The 18996-nt window shown below is 32.8% G+C and overlaps 3 protein-coding genes across 3 annotated transcripts; all 3 read left to right on the top strand.

The window, feature by feature from the left end:
- Nucleotides 1–384: 384 nt before the first annotated feature.
- On the top strand, nt 385–4569 carry LOC8268595 (zinc finger protein VAR3, chloroplastic). Its single transcript, XM_002530898.3, has 5 exons — nt 385–1003; nt 1090–1207; nt 1820–2094; nt 2220–2318; nt 2410–4569. The coding sequence occupies exons 1-5, from the start codon at nt 549–551 to the stop codon at nt 4211–4213; spliced, it is 2751 nt and encodes a 916-aa protein (XP_002530944.2). The 5' UTR covers nt 385–548; the 3' UTR covers nt 4214–4569.
- A 3102-nt stretch (nt 4570–7671) lies between these two features.
- LOC8268573 (probable lysophospholipase BODYGUARD 4) lies at nt 7672–10169 on the top strand. The gene is made up of 4 exons (XM_048379912.1): nt 7672–8280; nt 8778–9127; nt 9245–9441; nt 9707–10169. Exons 1-4 carry the CDS (start codon nt 7842–7844, stop codon nt 10065–10067), a joined length of 1347 nt encoding a protein of 448 aa, XP_048235869.1. The 5' UTR covers nt 7672–7841; the 3' UTR covers nt 10068–10169.
- Nucleotides 10170–12807: 2638 nt separating this feature from the next.
- On the top strand, nt 12808–17554 carry LOC8268574 (NADH--cytochrome b5 reductase 1). Its single transcript, XM_048379925.1, has 9 exons — nt 12808–13061; nt 13323–13464; nt 15452–15542; nt 15655–15732; nt 15978–16058; nt 16177–16266; nt 16541–16606; nt 16951–17037; nt 17209–17554. The coding sequence occupies exons 1-9, from the start codon at nt 12947–12949 to the stop codon at nt 17299–17301; spliced, it is 843 nt and encodes a 280-aa protein (XP_048235882.1). The 5' UTR covers nt 12808–12946; the 3' UTR covers nt 17302–17554.
- The last annotated feature ends 1442 nt before the right edge of the window (nt 17555–18996 follow it).

Raw genomic sequence — 18996 nt, 5'->3', positions numbered from 1 at the left:
GTTGAATAATTGTGACAGTTTAAAACTATAAAATAATATTAATCGGTCTGTATGAATCGATTAATTGATTATCAGTTAACTAGTTCATTTTGATATGATTTCGATTTTAAAAATAAAAAATTAAAGTAAACAATTTGATTTTAATTTTTAGTTGATTCGATTAACTGAATCATGAGCACTCGTCGTATCAATTAGATTGAAAATTATGAAATTATTGTCAAAAAAAAATTATAAAAAAAGGGAAAATATTATATTTATATTTATCCTTGTTTTTCTCTTCATTGACATTGGATTTTGACTGAAATACATTTGTTAATGAAAATAAATAAATAAATAAAGAAGACACCAAAAAGAAAAAAGTATGGTTTATTGTAATTCAAAGAACCAAGATATTTTCCAGCTTGGAAAACAAGGATTGTTTTTAAAAAAGAAATTCTTAGCCAAATTACTCCACAAGTTCAAATCCTCATCAGTAAGTCACCGCCACTTAGGGTTTTAGCGCCACCGTCACAACCACCACATCTCATGCATTTCCACCTCTAAGAGAAATGGGCGGCGCCACCAGATTCCTCATGCTTCTCACCACCACCACGGCCACAGCTCCCTCTCCATTTCTCCTCCATCACTACCACCACCGCATCCCTTCTCTCCTCCGCCTCTCCCGTCACCGTCGTCAACTTCTCCATTCTCTCTCTCACTACCACCATAATTCGTCTCTTTGTCTTCCAGGCCCCTTAAAAATCAAAGCTTCTCAACAACAGCAGCAGCAACTCCATACCCAAACCGCCTCCTTAACTCGGGCTGCCGGTTGGCCTGTCCATCCATGGGCCGAATGGTCCAATTTCATTAACAACCTATCCATCTCTGGGTACTTTAATAGGCAAATTGAAATTGATGAAGATGATGAGTTGATAATAACAGATGGAGTTAATTTGCCGGAGCATTTTATTTGTGCTGTTAATGCTTGCTCTGCGTTTTCCCGCGAAAAACCCCACCTTTTAAGGTTAGTTATTATCTTCCATTTCTTTTTCCCTTATAACATGATTAAAACTATTTTAACTTAATTCATTTTATTTTAATTGTGTGTAGGATGCTATCAAGAAGAGATATTGAGGTGGTTGTTGATAAAGGAATGCCCTTTTTGTTTAAAAATGGTGATGTTTCAAAGAGGAGAATGATGTCGTTTCTGGGTATACCTGGTGCTAATGTTAGTAGTTTTGATTTTTTTGTCAATGCTTATTTAACATTTACGATTGATGGTGGTACTTTGAATTCTTGTTTTATGATTTTAGTATTTAATTGAGAGGATATTGTTTTTATGTATATTTTTGTGTTAAGTTATTTAATATTTTTCCATTTACTTAAGAGGAGATTAAGCATTATCTAGAACTACTCTTTTAGACATTTGAGATCGATAATAAAGGATTATGTTAATATGTCACTCACAGACAAATGATAGCACAGAAATAGAACTGATGGCATGGTAAGTGGAAAAGAGATTGTTGTTTCGATCTTGGAAGTGTTCAAACTCTTGCAGATGATGTTTCATATAAATTAATTGGTTTTATAAAAAGTCTTTCTGAGACCACTCATAATGTTCTCTTATCAACTACCCTGAAATTAGATGCGGTCTTTGCCATTTTCTTACACACAATCACCAACAAATGATATTGCTAAAACTCTGGCAGTTCGCCGCTGCCGCTTACCTGTCTCCCTTCTCTCTCTCTCTCTCTGTCTCTCTCTCATTAGAACTCTCTAACCTTGTTTACTAAATTCGAAATGTCTTTATCCTCAGCACCCTGTTTTTTTTTACTTTTAGGTGCAGAATACTGATAAGGCACACACAATTGATTTGGTAAGGTTTCTATTAAGTTATGCAAGCAATCTTGTTTCTTCTAAGAAGAACAATCTACCCAGTGAAGAAATCGAGTCATCTGTGCGATATCTATTGGGTGAATTGGCCCAGCTGAGTTATACTCCACAGACAAACCTATCTGTGTCGGTGCAAAACCAATTCCCAGATAGATATGAACAAGCATCAAGGCCTCTTGGGCAAAACATTGAAATGAAAAGAGGTGACTGGATTTGTCCAAGGTATTTCATTTATATTTCTTTAATTTCTTAACCTACTATTTAGTGTCAGTGATATGTATGGTAACATTTTTGTTTTTCTAATACATATATATATATAACTTTTATTAATTTTTCTAATTGAGCAGGTGTAGCTTCATGAACTTTGCAAGAAATATGAAATGCCTTGAATGTGAAGAAGCACGCCCAAAGAGGCAGCTTACTGGTGGGGAGTGGGAGTGTCCTCAGTGAGCAATTTTCTTTTTCTTATCTCCTATGGACTTGTTGGTTGATCTGTCTTCATTTAAATTATTAATAGAAAAACTTTTCCATTTGCAGATGCGATTTCTTTAATTATGGGAGGAACATGGCGTGCTTAAGGTGTGATTGCAAGCGGCCTGGACATGTCTCACTTGGTACCACCAATTCTAGATCAGGTCTGGGTTATGGCAATGGTAGTGATGCAAATAGAGATGATGTGGATAGCAGGCTGGCAGCCAATGAAGAGAAGGCACAGCGTTGGTTTAGCAAGATCTCTCAGATGGATAGTAATTCGGACATGGGCAGTGCCATAGCAGATGAAGATTTTCCTGAAATCATGCCATTGAGGAAAGGAGTTAATAGATTTGTTGTTAGCACAAGAAAGACACCACTTGAAAGGAGGCTGGCCAATGCCGAATATGAAAGAACTTCTCGTAACAGTAGCCCTGTTGAAAGCACAGGTGCAAATACATCTGCCAGTCAACCAATCAGCCAGAGATTGGATGCGATTCTTGGACGTAAGACAGCTGGTTTTCAATCTGATGACAAGACTTTCAACATTGGACAAAATATGGAATCAAATACTCCCTCTTCTACTTCCAATTATATTCCATTTGTGCCCTTACCTGCAGATATGTTTGCCAAGAAACTTGATAAGACACAAATGGACAAGAGTGAGGCGGAGATGGACAGTAAGTCTCTTGCGTCAAGCACTGGTGAAAAAACAGCTTCTGGGAGTGATGGATATAGTAAATCATCAGAAAATTGGCAGCCTTCTGAGAATCCCATGGGCCGGGATCTGAGCAATGAAAAGGAAAGAGAACAAGCGGAAAAATCTGAGAGATGGTTTAAGAGAGTTGCAGAGCTGCATAATGTTAAAGATTTGGCTAGTGAGATTTCAGACGAGGACTTCCCTGAAATCATGCCAATGCGAAAAGGAGAGAATCGATTTGTCGTCAGCAAAAGGAAAGATCGTTCTTTGACTTCTCCAATGTACAAGAGACGTATGGCCATGGAACAAGCTAGTGATACAAACTTTGTGCCTTTTGTCCCCTTCCCACCAAACTACTTTGCTCAGAAGGATAATCAGCAGTCAGGTGGAGCTGATTCAGCTAATAATGCTAGGAGTGCAATCTCAAATTCAAATTCAAATTCTACAGCAACAGAAGAGCTTTCAGAAAAGTTGGATGACAGTAAACCTGGGCCGCCTGCTGCAGCTTATGTTCAAGGGATGGAAAATCAACAAGACAGTACAGGGAGCACTCAATCGAGAGCTTGGAAGAACTCAAATGAAAGCAAGGCAGATGCAACTTACGAGGCACTAACAAGTGGTAAATCAACTCAAGATATTGTTGATACCCTGCCTAATAGAAGGAATAGTTGGACCAGTGGATATTCTAGGAATGAGATTGTTAGTGGTAAATCGAATCTTATGGATAGTTCTATACAGAATTATACAACTTCCCCGACAAGTGGCAAGGAGAGTAGGAACAGTGGATTCTCTAGTGAAGAGAATGTCAAGGAGGTGGCAAGTTTGACAGAGGCTATATCTCATCCATCTAAGAATCAGGACATCAGAGAGAACTGGAATGGAAAAAGTTTGGAAGGGTCAGCAGTGAAGGAACCAGATCCTCTGGACATGTCAGAGGAAGCCAAGGCAGAGAGATGGTTCCGACGTGTTGCCCAGATAAAGGACATCTCAGAGTTGAGTCAGATCCCAGATGAAGATTTCCCATCAATAATGCCAATGCGGAAAGGTGTTAATAGATTTGTAGTGAGCAAAAGAAAAACACCATTAGAGAGGAGGTTGACATCTACTCAGTATAGAAAAAGTCTTCCAACAGTGAACTCTGATCCAGTAAAGAAAAGTGACAGTAGTTGATGCATCACATAAGATTATATCAAGTTAAGTTACTTGGATCCTTGAGCAACTTCCGTTCCTTGTACTCATAGAGAAGAAACCTTTCTAGGACGTTGTCTATTTGAGCTTTATTCTTCTACCAGGAGCGAGTATTTGGGTAGGCTGATACAGTCAGAAGGTCAAATCCTGGAAGTTGCAGGATTCAGATGCTTCTGCTAATGCAAAAACGCGATACAGAAATGAAAAATAGACCATGCATAATGCATGTATGTCACGGTCAACATTTTTTTTACATATAAAAGCTGGAGAAATTGATTGTCCGAACCCGAAACATTGATTCAAGTAATAAAGGAATTTGAAAGCGTTTATGTATCGAATTCATAGTTGAAAACATATTAAGACAGCATACTACTTTGGTTGTGAACGTTGAACCACCATCATTCTCCGATACTAATTACCTATCTTCCGAACTTTTCGATTTATCTATGGAGCTTTTTCTTTTTTTACAAATATATAAAAAGTGAAGGGTAAAATTTTATTTTTACGGTACAAAATATATTTTTTTATATGTTATATTATTATTTTCTAAAATATATATATTCATATCATCAAGATACACTAATTGCTATAAAAAATCATGTAAAATAAAATTAAATATAAAATAAAAATAATAAATCTTTCTCATTTGGTTGATTTTATAATAATACATTTTTTTGATATTTTTTAGATATACTTTTAAAAGTTTTTTCCTAATGAAAATTTAAAAAAAATATAAAATAATAGTTTCACAATAATACAAGTTTAGGTATTCTTTTAGTATTTTTTTCTAGATAAAATTCTGAAAAATAAAAATATAAAATAAAAACGATAAATCTATCTCATTTGACTGATATTACAACAATAGAAGTTAAAATAATATTATTTCAGTATTTTTTAGGTATACATTTTATATTTTTTTCTCACAATTTTATTTTTTTAAAAAACCATATAAGTAAAGAATTTTGAGAAAAAAAATGTAAAATATTTTGCAAAAAAAAAATTGTAAAAATATTTTTTTAACAAAAATCGTGTCCATGAAACTTCTTTTTCCTCTTATTTTTTTTATTTAATCTTTCAACATTCAATTTCTGTTTCATTATTTTCTTTTGATAAAAATGATGAGAGTAAGCAACACTCCGCCTGTGACAAACTTTTCATTCGAAAGGCAAGTTAATAAGATGGAAAATATTAAAAGAAAAAGGAATAGAATTATATATGTTTTGTTCTTCTTATATTTGTTTCGCATTACTATTAAATTGTGATATTTCTATTTTCAAAGTATTGAAAGTTTGATATATGTTACTATTTATATACTAAATTGATGGACAGTTGACACATATTTTTTAGTTTTAAATGATAGAGTATGTGTTAATCGTCTAATACTAAAATATAAAATACTTACACATAAGTGTCACTCTTAGAAATGGCGGATAGGCGGGTTTTTAGATATTCGATCCGACTGAACCCTAATATGATATATTTAAATAATAATAAATAAATTTCAAATGAGTTTAAAATTTAATTTATTACCCGTATTGAGTTCGAGTTGGGTTTGAATTTGAACCCGTGTGTACCGTTACTCGAACCCGAGTATATTAAAATTTATTATATTTTTATTATTTAGAATGTTATTTTAAAATATTATCATATTTATGTTTAGATTGTATTAATATATTGAACATTTAATGTTGAATACTAAGATTTGATTAATTTATATCTTGTTATTTTGTATTTTTTTGTTTACGTTAATTTATGCTTATATATTTTAAAATTTAATTATTGTAAATGGATTCGGTAAATAGATACCTATTTAATTATCTGAATATTTATATAAACAGGTAGCGTACCCGCTATGCATTTAAATATCTATAAATATATTTAATAATTATTTAATTTAAATGGATTTTAATTGAGTTCAGGTAGTATACGAATTTTCTATTCAAGTTTGGGTAACAAAAATAATTTTTTAAACGGATTTAGGACAGGTTCAAGTATGTATATTTTAATAGGGTTTGGGTTCGAATATTCTTAAATAGGCGAGTCTTTATTCGTTGTCATTCCTAATCACTTTTCTATCAGCTATATTGGATACACTAAACCTAGATAAATATTTCTTAATTATATAAGTATTTGATATAAAGTTCTCAAAATGATGGATCGAGAACAGCTAATAGTTAAATCGAGTCCACTTTTGTTGGCCATAATTTGTATGAATATTGACACATATCAATCATTTATATATATTGATCCTATATTATTAGCATTAATTATAAATTTTCAAATTTAAACTTTGATTAATCATATGATATAGAATTTATAAAAGAAACAAGAAAGAATAAAATTAATAGATTGCTAATCAAAGATTGTCTCAAAATTGGCAAAAAATAGTCGAGCACACTTGCAAAATGCACCGAGTTTCATTGTTTTTCTTTGAAGGGAAATCCTCTTCATGCTATTGTGGAAAAAAGGGATTAAAAGTTACAGGAAGGAATACGAGTGATGATGAGCAGTCAGAGTCATTATATGGCAGAAGAAATGTTTTCTCCGAAATGGGTTCTCTTTTGTTTCCAAGAAAATGGGACGATAGCAACATTATGAATAAATCTGCTGTGGGACTGGGCAAGGGTCAAGTGAAGCAAGTTTAACACACATACGGTACATGAATCGCTAGTTTTCTGCTCAGAAACCAGCAATTTACAATTCCATGGCCCTTATAATTAGATCGGAACTAATCAGTTTTGATTCACAGTTCCGATTCTAAGGTCATAAATGTAAATTAATTTTTTTGAAATGATTACATATTCTTTTCCTTTATTACAGATTGGAATCGAAACCGTCGGCTCCGGTTTAGGAACCCACAATAATGGTGCCATCAATGAAAGAATCGGTTTGAACTGGTGCATTTCGAGCAGATTCAAACTAGTATCTAAATTTGACCGGTTCAATGTTGTTTTGACTGGTTCAATTTTGGGTTCATACCGGCCCGTGGCCAACCCTCTGCACATAGGTCTATCCAAGTAGTAATTATACAATTGCTCCGCAAAGCTAAGCATTGCCGCCACGACTATTACTTTATATCAGCTATAAAATAATTATACAATGAATTATCTTTATGAATATCAAATAAGTTAGAAAATTAGATATGTCAATTCTTACAAGTTTATATGTATAAAAGAAACTGCTAAAATATTTTTATCAGTTAAAATGTTTGCTCTTAATGAACTTTGTTTGATTGAAATATTCAAATGTCTTACTCTGTTTGTTGTGATGAAGCTGCCGGATTCTGTTAAATATTTCAAAATATTATAAACATATGTCTCACTCTCTGTCCATTAGAAAAGACAACAGACATGCAAGTTTGAAAAATAATTATATTCTTGAGGTCGAAACAGAATCAAACTTTTCATTTCTTTCAGATCCTTAACTCCTACGTGGCTCAATAATCTTCTTTCAATTTGCTACAATCTTTTCTTGCGTCTCAGCTCAATATTCATCTTATCTTTTGCTTCTGAAATCCCAACTGCAAGTTGTTTATATATATATCTTTTCTTATAGTCCAATATTTATTAATTAAAATACTATTTTCACTCTTTTCTTGAAGTTTCTCTCAATGTCTCCTGCTTCTTTGGTCAGAGGATGTACCATAAAAGCTGCCAATAGTATCATCTCTACGCTTGGCTTCATTGTTTTTCTCTATCTTGATTTTCTCGAAATCATCTTTTGTATTATTTATAGGTTTCTTGATAAGTTCTTTGAAGGGAAGGCATGTTCTTGTTATTGTGAAAGCAGAGAAGCGCAAGAAGGGAATGCTGGGGTTGATGCAGAGGGTATTGAGATGTCAGAGACTTTGTATAGGAGGCAAAATGTGTTTAGGCAAACGGGACTTTTGGGTTTTGCAAGGAAATGGGAGAACTGCTCTGTTGGTGCTGCTGAAGGAAAGATGGTGAATAACAATAAGTGGTCTGATTGTGGGTGCGAATCTTGTGTTTCTTGGATGAAAGATGGCAGTGGGCAGAAGTTGCATGTAGTTATGAGGGAACCTTCGAGAGGTAATTAATCGTAAATGTTACCTTGATTCACTTAATTAATTTCAAATTTTAAACTAAAGCTTGATTCTGTGGACACTTAATTGAGAGTAATAAAGAGTTAAAACTCAAGATTTTTATTATAAACAGACGTGAGCATTAATGTTAGCGGCAATCACTTGTAAATTTGGTGAAGTTGGGACCGAAACTTGAGATTATTGCTATTATAAGCTTCTATTTGATTGCTGAGAAAATGAAAGATAAGAAGACATATTCTGGTTACGCTTGTATTGTATAATTAATTGAGTAGACAGTTCCTTGTGGTTCAGGAAAATGATAATTCCTGTAATGAGTTTCTACGTAATATATTATTATCAGCAATTTAAATATTTTAATCCATAAATTTATCTAGTTCATTACACGAAGTTATCCATTCCAAGCTTTAAGTGGTAGCAGCAGCTGCTGTTGCTTTATTAAGTAGCATGGTCAGTACTGATGCTGTTATCATTTCTTGTTTACAGCTGCCAATGCGGATAGCTGCAGCAATTTGGCAGAAAATGTGATATTCCTGCATGGGTTCCTCTCTTCCTCTTCATTTTGGACAGAGACAGTGTTTCCAAATCTCTCCGAGTCTGGAGAGCAAAACTACAGACTATTTGCTGTCGATCTTTTGGGATTTGGAAGGAGTCCTAAGCCAAATAACTGTTTCTATACTTTAAGGGATCACTTGGAAATGATTGAAAAATCCGTGATCCATCCTTTCGAGTTGAAATCTTTCCATGTCGTTGCATATTCCATGGGCTGCATTATTGCACTGGCACTTGCTGCGAAATACTCAGATTGCGTGAAATCAATCACCCTCGTAGCACCAGTAAGTGCATAGAACTTGTGATAGATTGAATTGCTTTATAAATTCTGTGCAAACTTTTACAATGTCGATCAAGGCTTATGTTGTTTTCTTTCTGTTTCTCTTCCAAAAATGCTGTAGCCATACTTCCCAAGTTCTAAAGAAGAGGCAAGTCTAGTAGCGCTTCAAAAACTTGCTGGGAAGAAATTGTGGCCACCATTGCTCTTTGGTTCGTCTTTTATGTCATGGTACGAGCACTTAGGCCGATGCGTTTGTCTACTTATTTGTCGAAACCACAAGATATGGGAGAATATTCTGAAGCTACTTACTTGGAGAAGGTAACACCAGCTTTATCATAATAGCCATAAATTACTTTTTATTAAGCAATTCTTCGTTTTGGATAATCTATCCTACTAAGTTGGATAGATTTTAAATGTAATTATTTTTATATATATTTTAAAATTTAATATCATTGTAAAACTTAATTTATTCCCAACTGATTTTAATCATTTAATATAATATGCAACTGATAATGAAGATATACACTTAGAGTAGATAAGTACTTTCAATCATAACTTGTTATATAAATGTTGACATTGGCAGGGATCTCCATTTCATAGCTGTTGACTTGACAAGGCACACGCATCATTCAGCTTGGCATACAATGCATAATGTGGTATGTGGAGGAGCAAAATTCATGGATGACTACTTGGAGACTTTGATGAAATCCAAAGTGAAATTTTGTGTAATCCAAGGCGACAGCGATAATGTTGTCCCATTGGAGTGTAGCCATAATTTCAAGAGTAAGGTTACTGATGCACAAGTTAGTATTGTCCCTAATGCTGATCATGTTTCTGTCGTCATCGGCAGAGACAGGGATTTTACTATAAATTTAGAGCTTATTTGGACATCAATTGCTGACCCAGAATTTTGTTTGGAAGATGACAATAGTTCAGAAATTTGATCGCTCTTTCTTGTAATTCTTAGCTGAAGCATTCTTTTCACAGGGACCCAAAAAAAAAACATAAATTAAATTTAAAGTGAAAGGGTAACTAAGTTTTTCTTCCTTATAAATACTTATATGTATCAGTCGTTTGCTAGTAGTATTGACCATTTGGTTGCAGAGTGAGAGGCAAACAGTATATATGGGTACAGTTTATGCTGTAGTTGTGCTGATAGCTACGGAAAATGAGAAATAATTTAAATAAATAGTTTATTTGAGCCCACCCATTAAATTAGGAAGTTTTTGGCAAATTTGGAAGCCTGTTTTGTTGGTTAATTGGTCACGTGCGCCAAGTGGATTGTTGAAACCACGTGCTGTGTCCAAACTGTTGGCTTTGTAGCTATACTTGTTAGGTGGTTAGGTTACCCTTCAATTACTCAACTACCCCGTTTCTTCTTTTTTCCTAAACACAAGCTTGTACTATAAAAATATCACAATGATACGTTACCTATTTTATAATGTAAAATTTTCTTTTAATTCAAAACCAGTAATAGGTGATATATTTTACAATGTAAAAAAACATTTCTCATATGTCACTATATTGAAATTCACATAGTATATCTTTTTTAAAATTATTTTTATAGACTATTTTTATAATATATTAATTTTTTATTTTATGAAATATCTAAATTAGATAAATTATAATTTTATAATTAAAATAAAACTAAATATAAAATTCAATCACTATTTATATAAATATTCAATCTACGACTACGCTCAGATACAAAAACGACAAAACGTGGAATTTTCTTGTCCTAATTTTTTTTTTAAATCTTTTTACTTTGCATAAGTATAATCGACAACTTTTGCGTCAGCATTTTATTACTCAAATATAAAAGGAATTTTATCTTTAAAACAAAAATTGAAAAAACTACTACTTATTTGTTTATTAATTGTGTTCAATTTGAGGACCAAGTTTAATTGGACTGAACTGATGTGTAAACATAGTATGCAATAGGAATTTTATTTATTAAAATAAGTTATGTAATTTTTTATTTGACACCCTTCTATTTTAATATTACGAGGTTTAAACTCTTATTGAATATTAAATTATTTTTATTACTGAAAAATTTATTCTATCATTGACAACCAATAATTTTTTTTTGATTTATAAAAATTTATTAAGCATACCACATATGTAGCTATATGAATTGTCACAATTAATATATTTTTAAATTGACTTTTTAATTAAATAATCAGTGAATATATAAATTTTTTTGATGGTTTGTTTAAATCCTTTAGAGGTGCCACAAGATTTAAACAAATTGTAGTAAATACTATAAAGGAATAAGCTGAAAGACTTATATTTAATTGGTTAAAAATTTAAATAAATAACTGAGTGTTTGAAATAAATATAAATATAAAAACAGTAATTGAAAAAAAATAGTTTAGTGGAAATTAAAGTTTTAAAAAGTATTTGGTGAGAATTCATATTGAATAATTTTGATTGTGTGTGGTTGCTCTTTTTGATGTTGATGCTTGATACCCTCTCCATTCCATGCTTCTTTTGTTTTGTTTAGAAAATCTCAAGTCCCACTTTTGTTGAAAAATGCTTTCTTTTCTTATATCATAACTTTTTATATAACTCAAATTATTTTACGTGTGTAGTAGTTACCTTTAATTACTAACTAATTAAGCTAATTAATTAATTAAATTAATTAATTAGATTAATGATTATGAACTTTCGACTTAGGTTCTTATTTTACTTATTTATATCTAAAAAATAATCATAGGCGAACTAATTTCACAAAGAATAATTTCATTTTAATAGAAAATAATAAGATTTTTTAAAAAATAACTTTATTTTTTTTAATATTATAAAAATATTCTAATATTAGTTTCAAGATTGAAAGTACCTTAATAGATGAAATTATAAACAAAAATTCAAATCTAAAATTTATAAATTTATAGGTAAAAAATAAAAATTAAGCTACTTTATAGTAGATATGAGTTCCTGCATTTTCTTTTCCTTTGTGTAACTGCATTAATGTTCGTATATATATGTTTATGGTTTTTTTCCTTTTTTAGGTGGGTGAAGTGTGCCATATGTTATATTATTTTCGATAGAATAATTTCTTTATTTTATTTTAGTTAATATTTACTATTATTTTTTATTTTAAAGTATTAAAATATTATTTTATAAAAATACTTATTTAATATTCTTATAAAATTATTTTTTATTTTAAAATGTTAGATTCCATTATTTTCTAATTAAAACTGTTTTTTTAACGGACTGTAAAACTGGCAGTCCATGTTTTATTTGACAAAATAAAATGGGATGGTACACCAGTACCAACTACCCCTTCTCTATATAAGATACTGGCAGGTTATTACAACCAAATTCTTTTTATATATTTCCTCATTAAATTATGAAATTTTAATTTAATTTATTTTAATATACAAATGTCTTTTAATAATATTATTTGTTTTATTTCTAAATAATATTTTATCAATAAAATAAAAAAAAATACAGAGGAAGAATATAATTCCTAAACAAATAAAAAAAATAAGACTAATAACAAAATATACCTTAAAACTATTTTCTCCCATTAATTTAAAACATATGATTTAAGAGTTTGTTTGCTTACCTACTTCTTTTTCTTCTTCCCCTTTTCCTTTTTCTTTCAATTATTGAAAATTGACTTTAGTGGTGGAGTTACTGTTACAGCACCACCAAATCCCATTGATATTAGAGAGGGCCCATAAAACACCCATTCTCTGTCTTTTTCTCTCCTTCCCCTAACCATTTATTCGCTCGTTCATTCAGTTTCTTTCTTAAAATTTCTCCCTCTCTCTATACCCTCTGCTACTTGAGGGATTTCTTGGGGCGATCAACTATTATGGATTTAGATTTCTTGCAAACACTTGATACTCAGATTCTTGTTGGTGTAGCTGTTGCTGTCTTGGCCATTGCTGTTGGTGCTGTCTTTCTTTTTTCCGCTAAGAAACCTAAAGGTTCTGATCTCTTACTCACCCTCTACATGTCATTGTATTGTGTTTTTAACTTCTGGGTATTGATTTGACTCTTGCCCTTTTTTGTACTGAAATGGTTGAATTATTCTCTGAACTTTCTGATTTATGGGTTTTTTGGGATTACCAACATTAGAATCAAATTTTGTTTTGCCAAAGTTTGGACTGTAATTAGTGTAATTTGATCTTGTTTTTGTTTCTGCATGTGCATTGTTTTATGAATCTGTATATGTGTGTGGTCTTTAGGCTGCTTAGATCCTGAGAATTTCAAGGATTTTAAACTTGTCAAGCGCACTCAGCTTAGCCATAATGTGGCGAAGTTCACTTTTGAACTTCCTACACCTACTTCAGTTTTGGGCCTTCCAATCGGACAACATATAAGCTGCAGGTTCGTTGGTTAATCCCTCCTTTCTTTCTGACACAAGAGATTGAGGAAATAGGTTTCTGCATCTCTATCATTTAAAAGTCAAATTGCATATAAAATGTTTGATCTATGCGCATGCAATATGTCATTTGTTTTCTGAATTTTACTCATTCTTAGTATTCTTAAATCGCACTCTAGCAGAGAGAAACAAGAATAATAAACACCCACAGGAGAAGGAAAACAATATAAAAAAAATTTATGTGGTTCAATTTTCCGTTGCACCTGCATCCAAGATAATTCGGCAACTCAACAAAGTTTTGTTATAATTCTAGACAGAAAACTGTATAAACCTTTCTTGCTCAACACCCAATAACCTAGTTACATCTTTTTTAGTTAACTAGGACAGTTGAAACATGTTACTTGCCACATAAAGAGCTCTTCCATTATCTTATTACTCTTTAGCAAAGCCAGACAAATGCATGGCTATTTATAACTGAACTGGGCACCATTTGTCAAACAAGGATGGGAAATTCTTCTTTTGTGGGTACTAAATTCCTTCCTTTCAGTGCCTACAATAGTCAACATTCTTATTCCTTTTCTTTTATGGCAAATTTTGGGATTTCTATGATATTGGTGGGCATACAATTAATAATCTTCCCTTTTCCGACAACATTAAGATCTGAATTTGCACTGCAACTACATGGCAGCAAAAACTCAAAAGTATGGTAGTCTTCCTTTCGATAGGAACACAAAGAGATCATTACTTAAAAGGGATGCTATCAAGGAGCTGTAATCCAAATCGAGCCATGGATGTTGTCATGGAAGGAGAAAATATTGAGCTTGAGTATGGACTCCCCAACATGGTGTAACCCACAAATTTGATGCAAAAGAAAGAAAAAGAAAAAGGATATGAGCAACATTGTGTCCTCTTTAGTTATCTAGGATTACTAAAACATGTTACTCGTAACTAATCTGTCAAACAAGATGGTAGAAAATTCTTCTCTTATAGGTACTGAATCCAGTCCTTTCCATGCCTATTATAGCCGAGTTTTTTTCTTAATATTTTGTTTCAAATTTGGGGGTCCCACCCTATTGACGGGCCTAGATTTTGTTAAAGAAAGAATCCAATGCCTAAAAAGAATAGCCATGTGGTGCAGAGAGTAAAAGGAGAGCAGAGGAGCTCTCACTGTGGAGAGTAACATAGCACATTTCAGCAATTGTTGTTACACTAGAAAGGGTGTGACATGCTTATTGTGTTAAGTGCGAGAGAGTGTTTTGCAATTGTAAATTTGTTAAGTTAGTCAATTATCCTTTTGAGGTTTGTGGATTGTTAGACATAGGTATATTGAGGAACCAAAACACGTAAAAGGAAATACTAGCATTGTATTTCGCTTCTTGTGGGTGTATTTATTTCTCTTTCTTCACTTAGGTACATACAATTTAGAGTCAATTTTTTCTTATCAAACTAATTATAAAATGTTATCCTTGTAGAATTGCAAACTTCACTTGAACAAAAATAGTTTTTCCTGTCCGCTCTAAACGAACAAAACTCAACCTGAGAGCAATTGCCAAAATATTTGATACCACTTGATGGGAATTTCAGGGAGGATCACAGACTAAAAAAATGACTCCTGGGAAAAGAAAAACAACACAGGATGCAGTTTCATTCCTCAACAAACTTGCGTCCATGATCCCTCACAAGGATAACTCAGTAACTCGATACAATTTGTGAAACCTCTCTCGCAGAACATCCAATCTGCTAATCTCTCTTTCATTAGCTAGGATCACTAAAAGATGTTTTACCCAGAAAGCTCCTAATGCTCTACCAAAGATTTCAGAATTTTCATTATTTATATCTCAACTTGACACTAATTTTTCGAACAAGTTGATGCCAAATTTTCTTCTTTAGGGCTTTTTCTTTTTTAAAAATCATGGGTCCCACTATATCGGTGGCTCAAAGAAAGATTAATCTTTATGTTTAGGTCTTTTGACCCGTTACTTCCTTGAACAGGGGCAAGGATAGCCAAGGTGAAGAGGTCATTAAACCATATACTCCAACTACATTGGATTCTGATGTTGGACATTTTGAGTTAGTTATTAAGGTATGATTCATAGAATTTTCTGTTCATGAACTTTGATTGTGTTGGCTCTGTCTACATATGGTGGCTTCCCCCTCTTAATCTGCTTTGCTGCTTTGGATTGTTTCGCAAGTAGATGTATCCACAAGGAAGGATGTCCCATCATTTTAGAGAGATGCGTGTTGGTGATCACCTTTCAGTAAAGGGACCCAAGGTACATGTTCTCCTTGCAAGTGAACTCAACAAGTGCTTTTCAATCTGCATTATTGCTACCAAATTCTTGGTTGTTTTTTTTTTTTCCTAATTAGCATCCCATTCTATGGGAATATGGTATTGAAAAAAAGTGAAAACGCAACTAATATTTAATAATCATTTTCTTGGCTATACATATGTCATGACTATAGTGAAAAGTGAAGCCTCTCATTTGGCAGCTGGTGCTTGAAATCTTTTCTGTACCAGGGTCGTTTTAGGTATCAACCTGGCCAAGTTAGAGCTTTTGGAATGCTTGCTGGAGGCTCAGGCATTACTCCAATGTTCCAAGTATGTTTTCCAGAACTTCCTTTTATCTCATCATTTTTGTTGATCTTAACTTGCAATGATCCTTGGACTATTTCATATTATTACATGGATAACTGTTTTTTGATGTTTCACCGCCTAGGTCGCCAGAGCAATATTAGAAAACCCGAAGGACCAGACAAAAGTACACCTCATTTATGCTAATGTTACTTATGAAGACATTCTTTTAAAGGTGAGCAGAACCTCTATTTTCCTGTGAACAGTTTTAGATTTGAACTTGTATTACTGTTTTCTTATTCTGTGTGCTTCTCTGAGTTTCCTCGTGTATAAATCTTGGGTAAAAATGTCCATCAGTTCACTCAAGTACTCGGCCATTTACTTGGTTCAATTGACCGGTGTTCTATTCAGCAGTATTCATCTAACTACAATACATACACACCAGCGTTGCAGTATTTTGAGACAAAATATAATTTTAGTGGATAATTATTTGTTTGATTTTGGAACAGGAAGAATTGGATGGCCTTGCTGCTAATTACCCTAATCGCTTCAAAGTTTATTATGTTTTGAATCAGGTTAATTCCTCTGCTAGAGCTTCTTCTTTTTTCTCGACTATATAGATAACTTTCTCATTTTATGTTGAATATTATAAAGAAAATGCAAGTAATAACTGATTCTGGTTGATAATTTGCTAACTTATGGTCATGGTTAGTAAGCTGACAAATGCATTGGTGATGTATGGCCTCTTTGGTTGGCTCTGCCACTATACTATCATTTTCTGATCCATGTGGAGTTTCATTGTGCCTAAGTTACTACTTATTTGGTGGATGTATAATCTCATACTGATTAGGGCTATAGATGTTGAAGTTATTTTATTACCAGTGGCTATTTTATTAATAAAATTGCCTTGTTGTCTCAGCCTCCTGAAGTCTGGGATGGTGGTGTTGGCTTTGTATCAAAGGAAATGATTAAAGAACACTGCCCTGCACCTGCATCTGATATTCAGGTATGCTTTTTTTTTTTTTTTTTTTAAATTTATTTACTTGCTATGTGCATCTAAATATACCCTCATAAATTGGAAGATGCAAGTCCACTCTTTGATTTCATCTATGAATGGAAAGAATTTAAAGGGACATGATTATGGATGTCTCAATTGTTAGGATCATGTAACATGCAGATTCTGAGATGTGGACCACCCCCTATGAACAAGGCCATGGCTGGTCACCTTGAAGCCCTGGGGTATGCACCTGAGATGCAGTTCCAATTTTGATCCTTCACGGCAATTTATCACTTGCATGGACTCAATGAAGGACTTCACCGCTCTGTATTGTTGTTCCTCCTATTTGGATAAAACAACCTGTCATCAGAGAAACTGAAATGTAAAACTTGGAATGCTTTGATTTGTTTTTTAAAATTTTAAGAAAATTTTCCGGAAATTGGATTTAACTTAGAAAATGCTGCCTCTTGTTGAATTATCTTTGAGATTGAACATTTTCTGAAATAATGTAATGTTTACTCACCAAGTATGCGAGTTACCATCTGTTCCTACTCCCGAAATGATTTTGAATGTCTGTAAAAGAAGAGTAAAAGTAGCAGATAGAAGACAGACATCTTGTCATTTTCTTCTTGGGAGACTTGGGAAAAGGGGATGGGCAAATGTTGACAAACTACTCTCAGCCTGAGATGGCTATCCTGTCAATTTTCCAAGATGATTGTAGTGTGTTTATATTGGATTATTTGATCAACAATGCTTCTTTTTCCCCAAAATATGCTTTTGTGCAAGCGGCGGAGTATTAGAAAGAAAATAAAGTAAGAATCATCCTAAGTAAAAGCAGCATTAAAAAAGCATATCAAAACCTTGATATTATTATTATCTTTTTCTTTCATTTTATCAAGTATAAAATAGGGTTATACTCCTATGATAAGGTAGCATTTCCAATTTAATAAATAACAATCATTTAAGAAAAGGTATATTGGAGGGAAAGCAAAACAATGGTTTTTGGGATCTACAAAATGCACACATGCACACCTGCCACTACCCCTGAGAATATTACCAGCCTCAGAATATTAAAAATAAAAAATAAAGGACCTGACCAATTGTTAAAATAGAAAAACAAAACAAACAACCAGACAATAAAAGGCTAAAAGCTCCACTCTCTCCCTGGCTGCCTGCTCCCCTCTAATGGCTGATTTGAACTTGTCATGAACTCAGAAATGAGTGATTCCCTACTTTTTATTACCACCATGCAAAATCAAATACTTACATTATTGGCACAACTTCTTCTTCTTCTTCTTCTTTCTTCTTAATATCAGAGACATGTATTAAATAGCTGTGAGAAAAAAAATGGCAATTAGCATTGACAACAATAATGTCGAAGCAAAAATATTAGGTAGCATTTTCAAGCAATGAATTTACTTTTAAATTACAAAGTGGATCCACATGGCTATCAGTCCCATCAGTACAATATATATACTAGTTTATATGGACCATGTCTCTGTTCATTGATGCTATAAATTATAAGAAAACAAAAAACAATTTTGAAAAAATCAATAATAAGAGCAGTTGGACACAGACTATTATATGCCCCAAGTAAAACCATCCCTAGTTAATTCCTGTTGAGGGCTTCTGTTTATGCTCATACAAATTTCATAGAGATTCAAAATCTTCCCCCAATTTAGGTCAATTGCACATTTTTTTTTATTTGGGTTTTCTCTTTTTCTGTGTGTATGTGTATGTAATGGAGTTAGACTGCAATCAATCCCACTTGCACTACAGAAACAGCCATTTTTCTTCTATTCTCTGTCAGAAAAAAATTCAAAATGAAACTGTAATCAGTAATGTCAATATTTCAACAGTTTGGTAAATAAATTTCATGGATTTAAATTTCTTAAAAACAAAAAAGAAAAGAGGGTTGAAGGCTTCAATTCCAACCTGATGTTGATTCTACATCTTATTGGAGTGGTG

The sequence above is a fragment of the Ricinus communis genome, chromosome 10, assembly GCF_019578655.1.
Source record: "Ricinus communis isolate WT05 ecotype wild-type chromosome 10, ASM1957865v1, whole genome shotgun sequence".
NCBI classification, from domain to species: Eukaryota; Viridiplantae; Streptophyta; class Magnoliopsida; order Malpighiales; family Euphorbiaceae; genus Ricinus; species Ricinus communis.
This window is presented reverse-complemented; position numbering and strand designations above follow the sequence as displayed.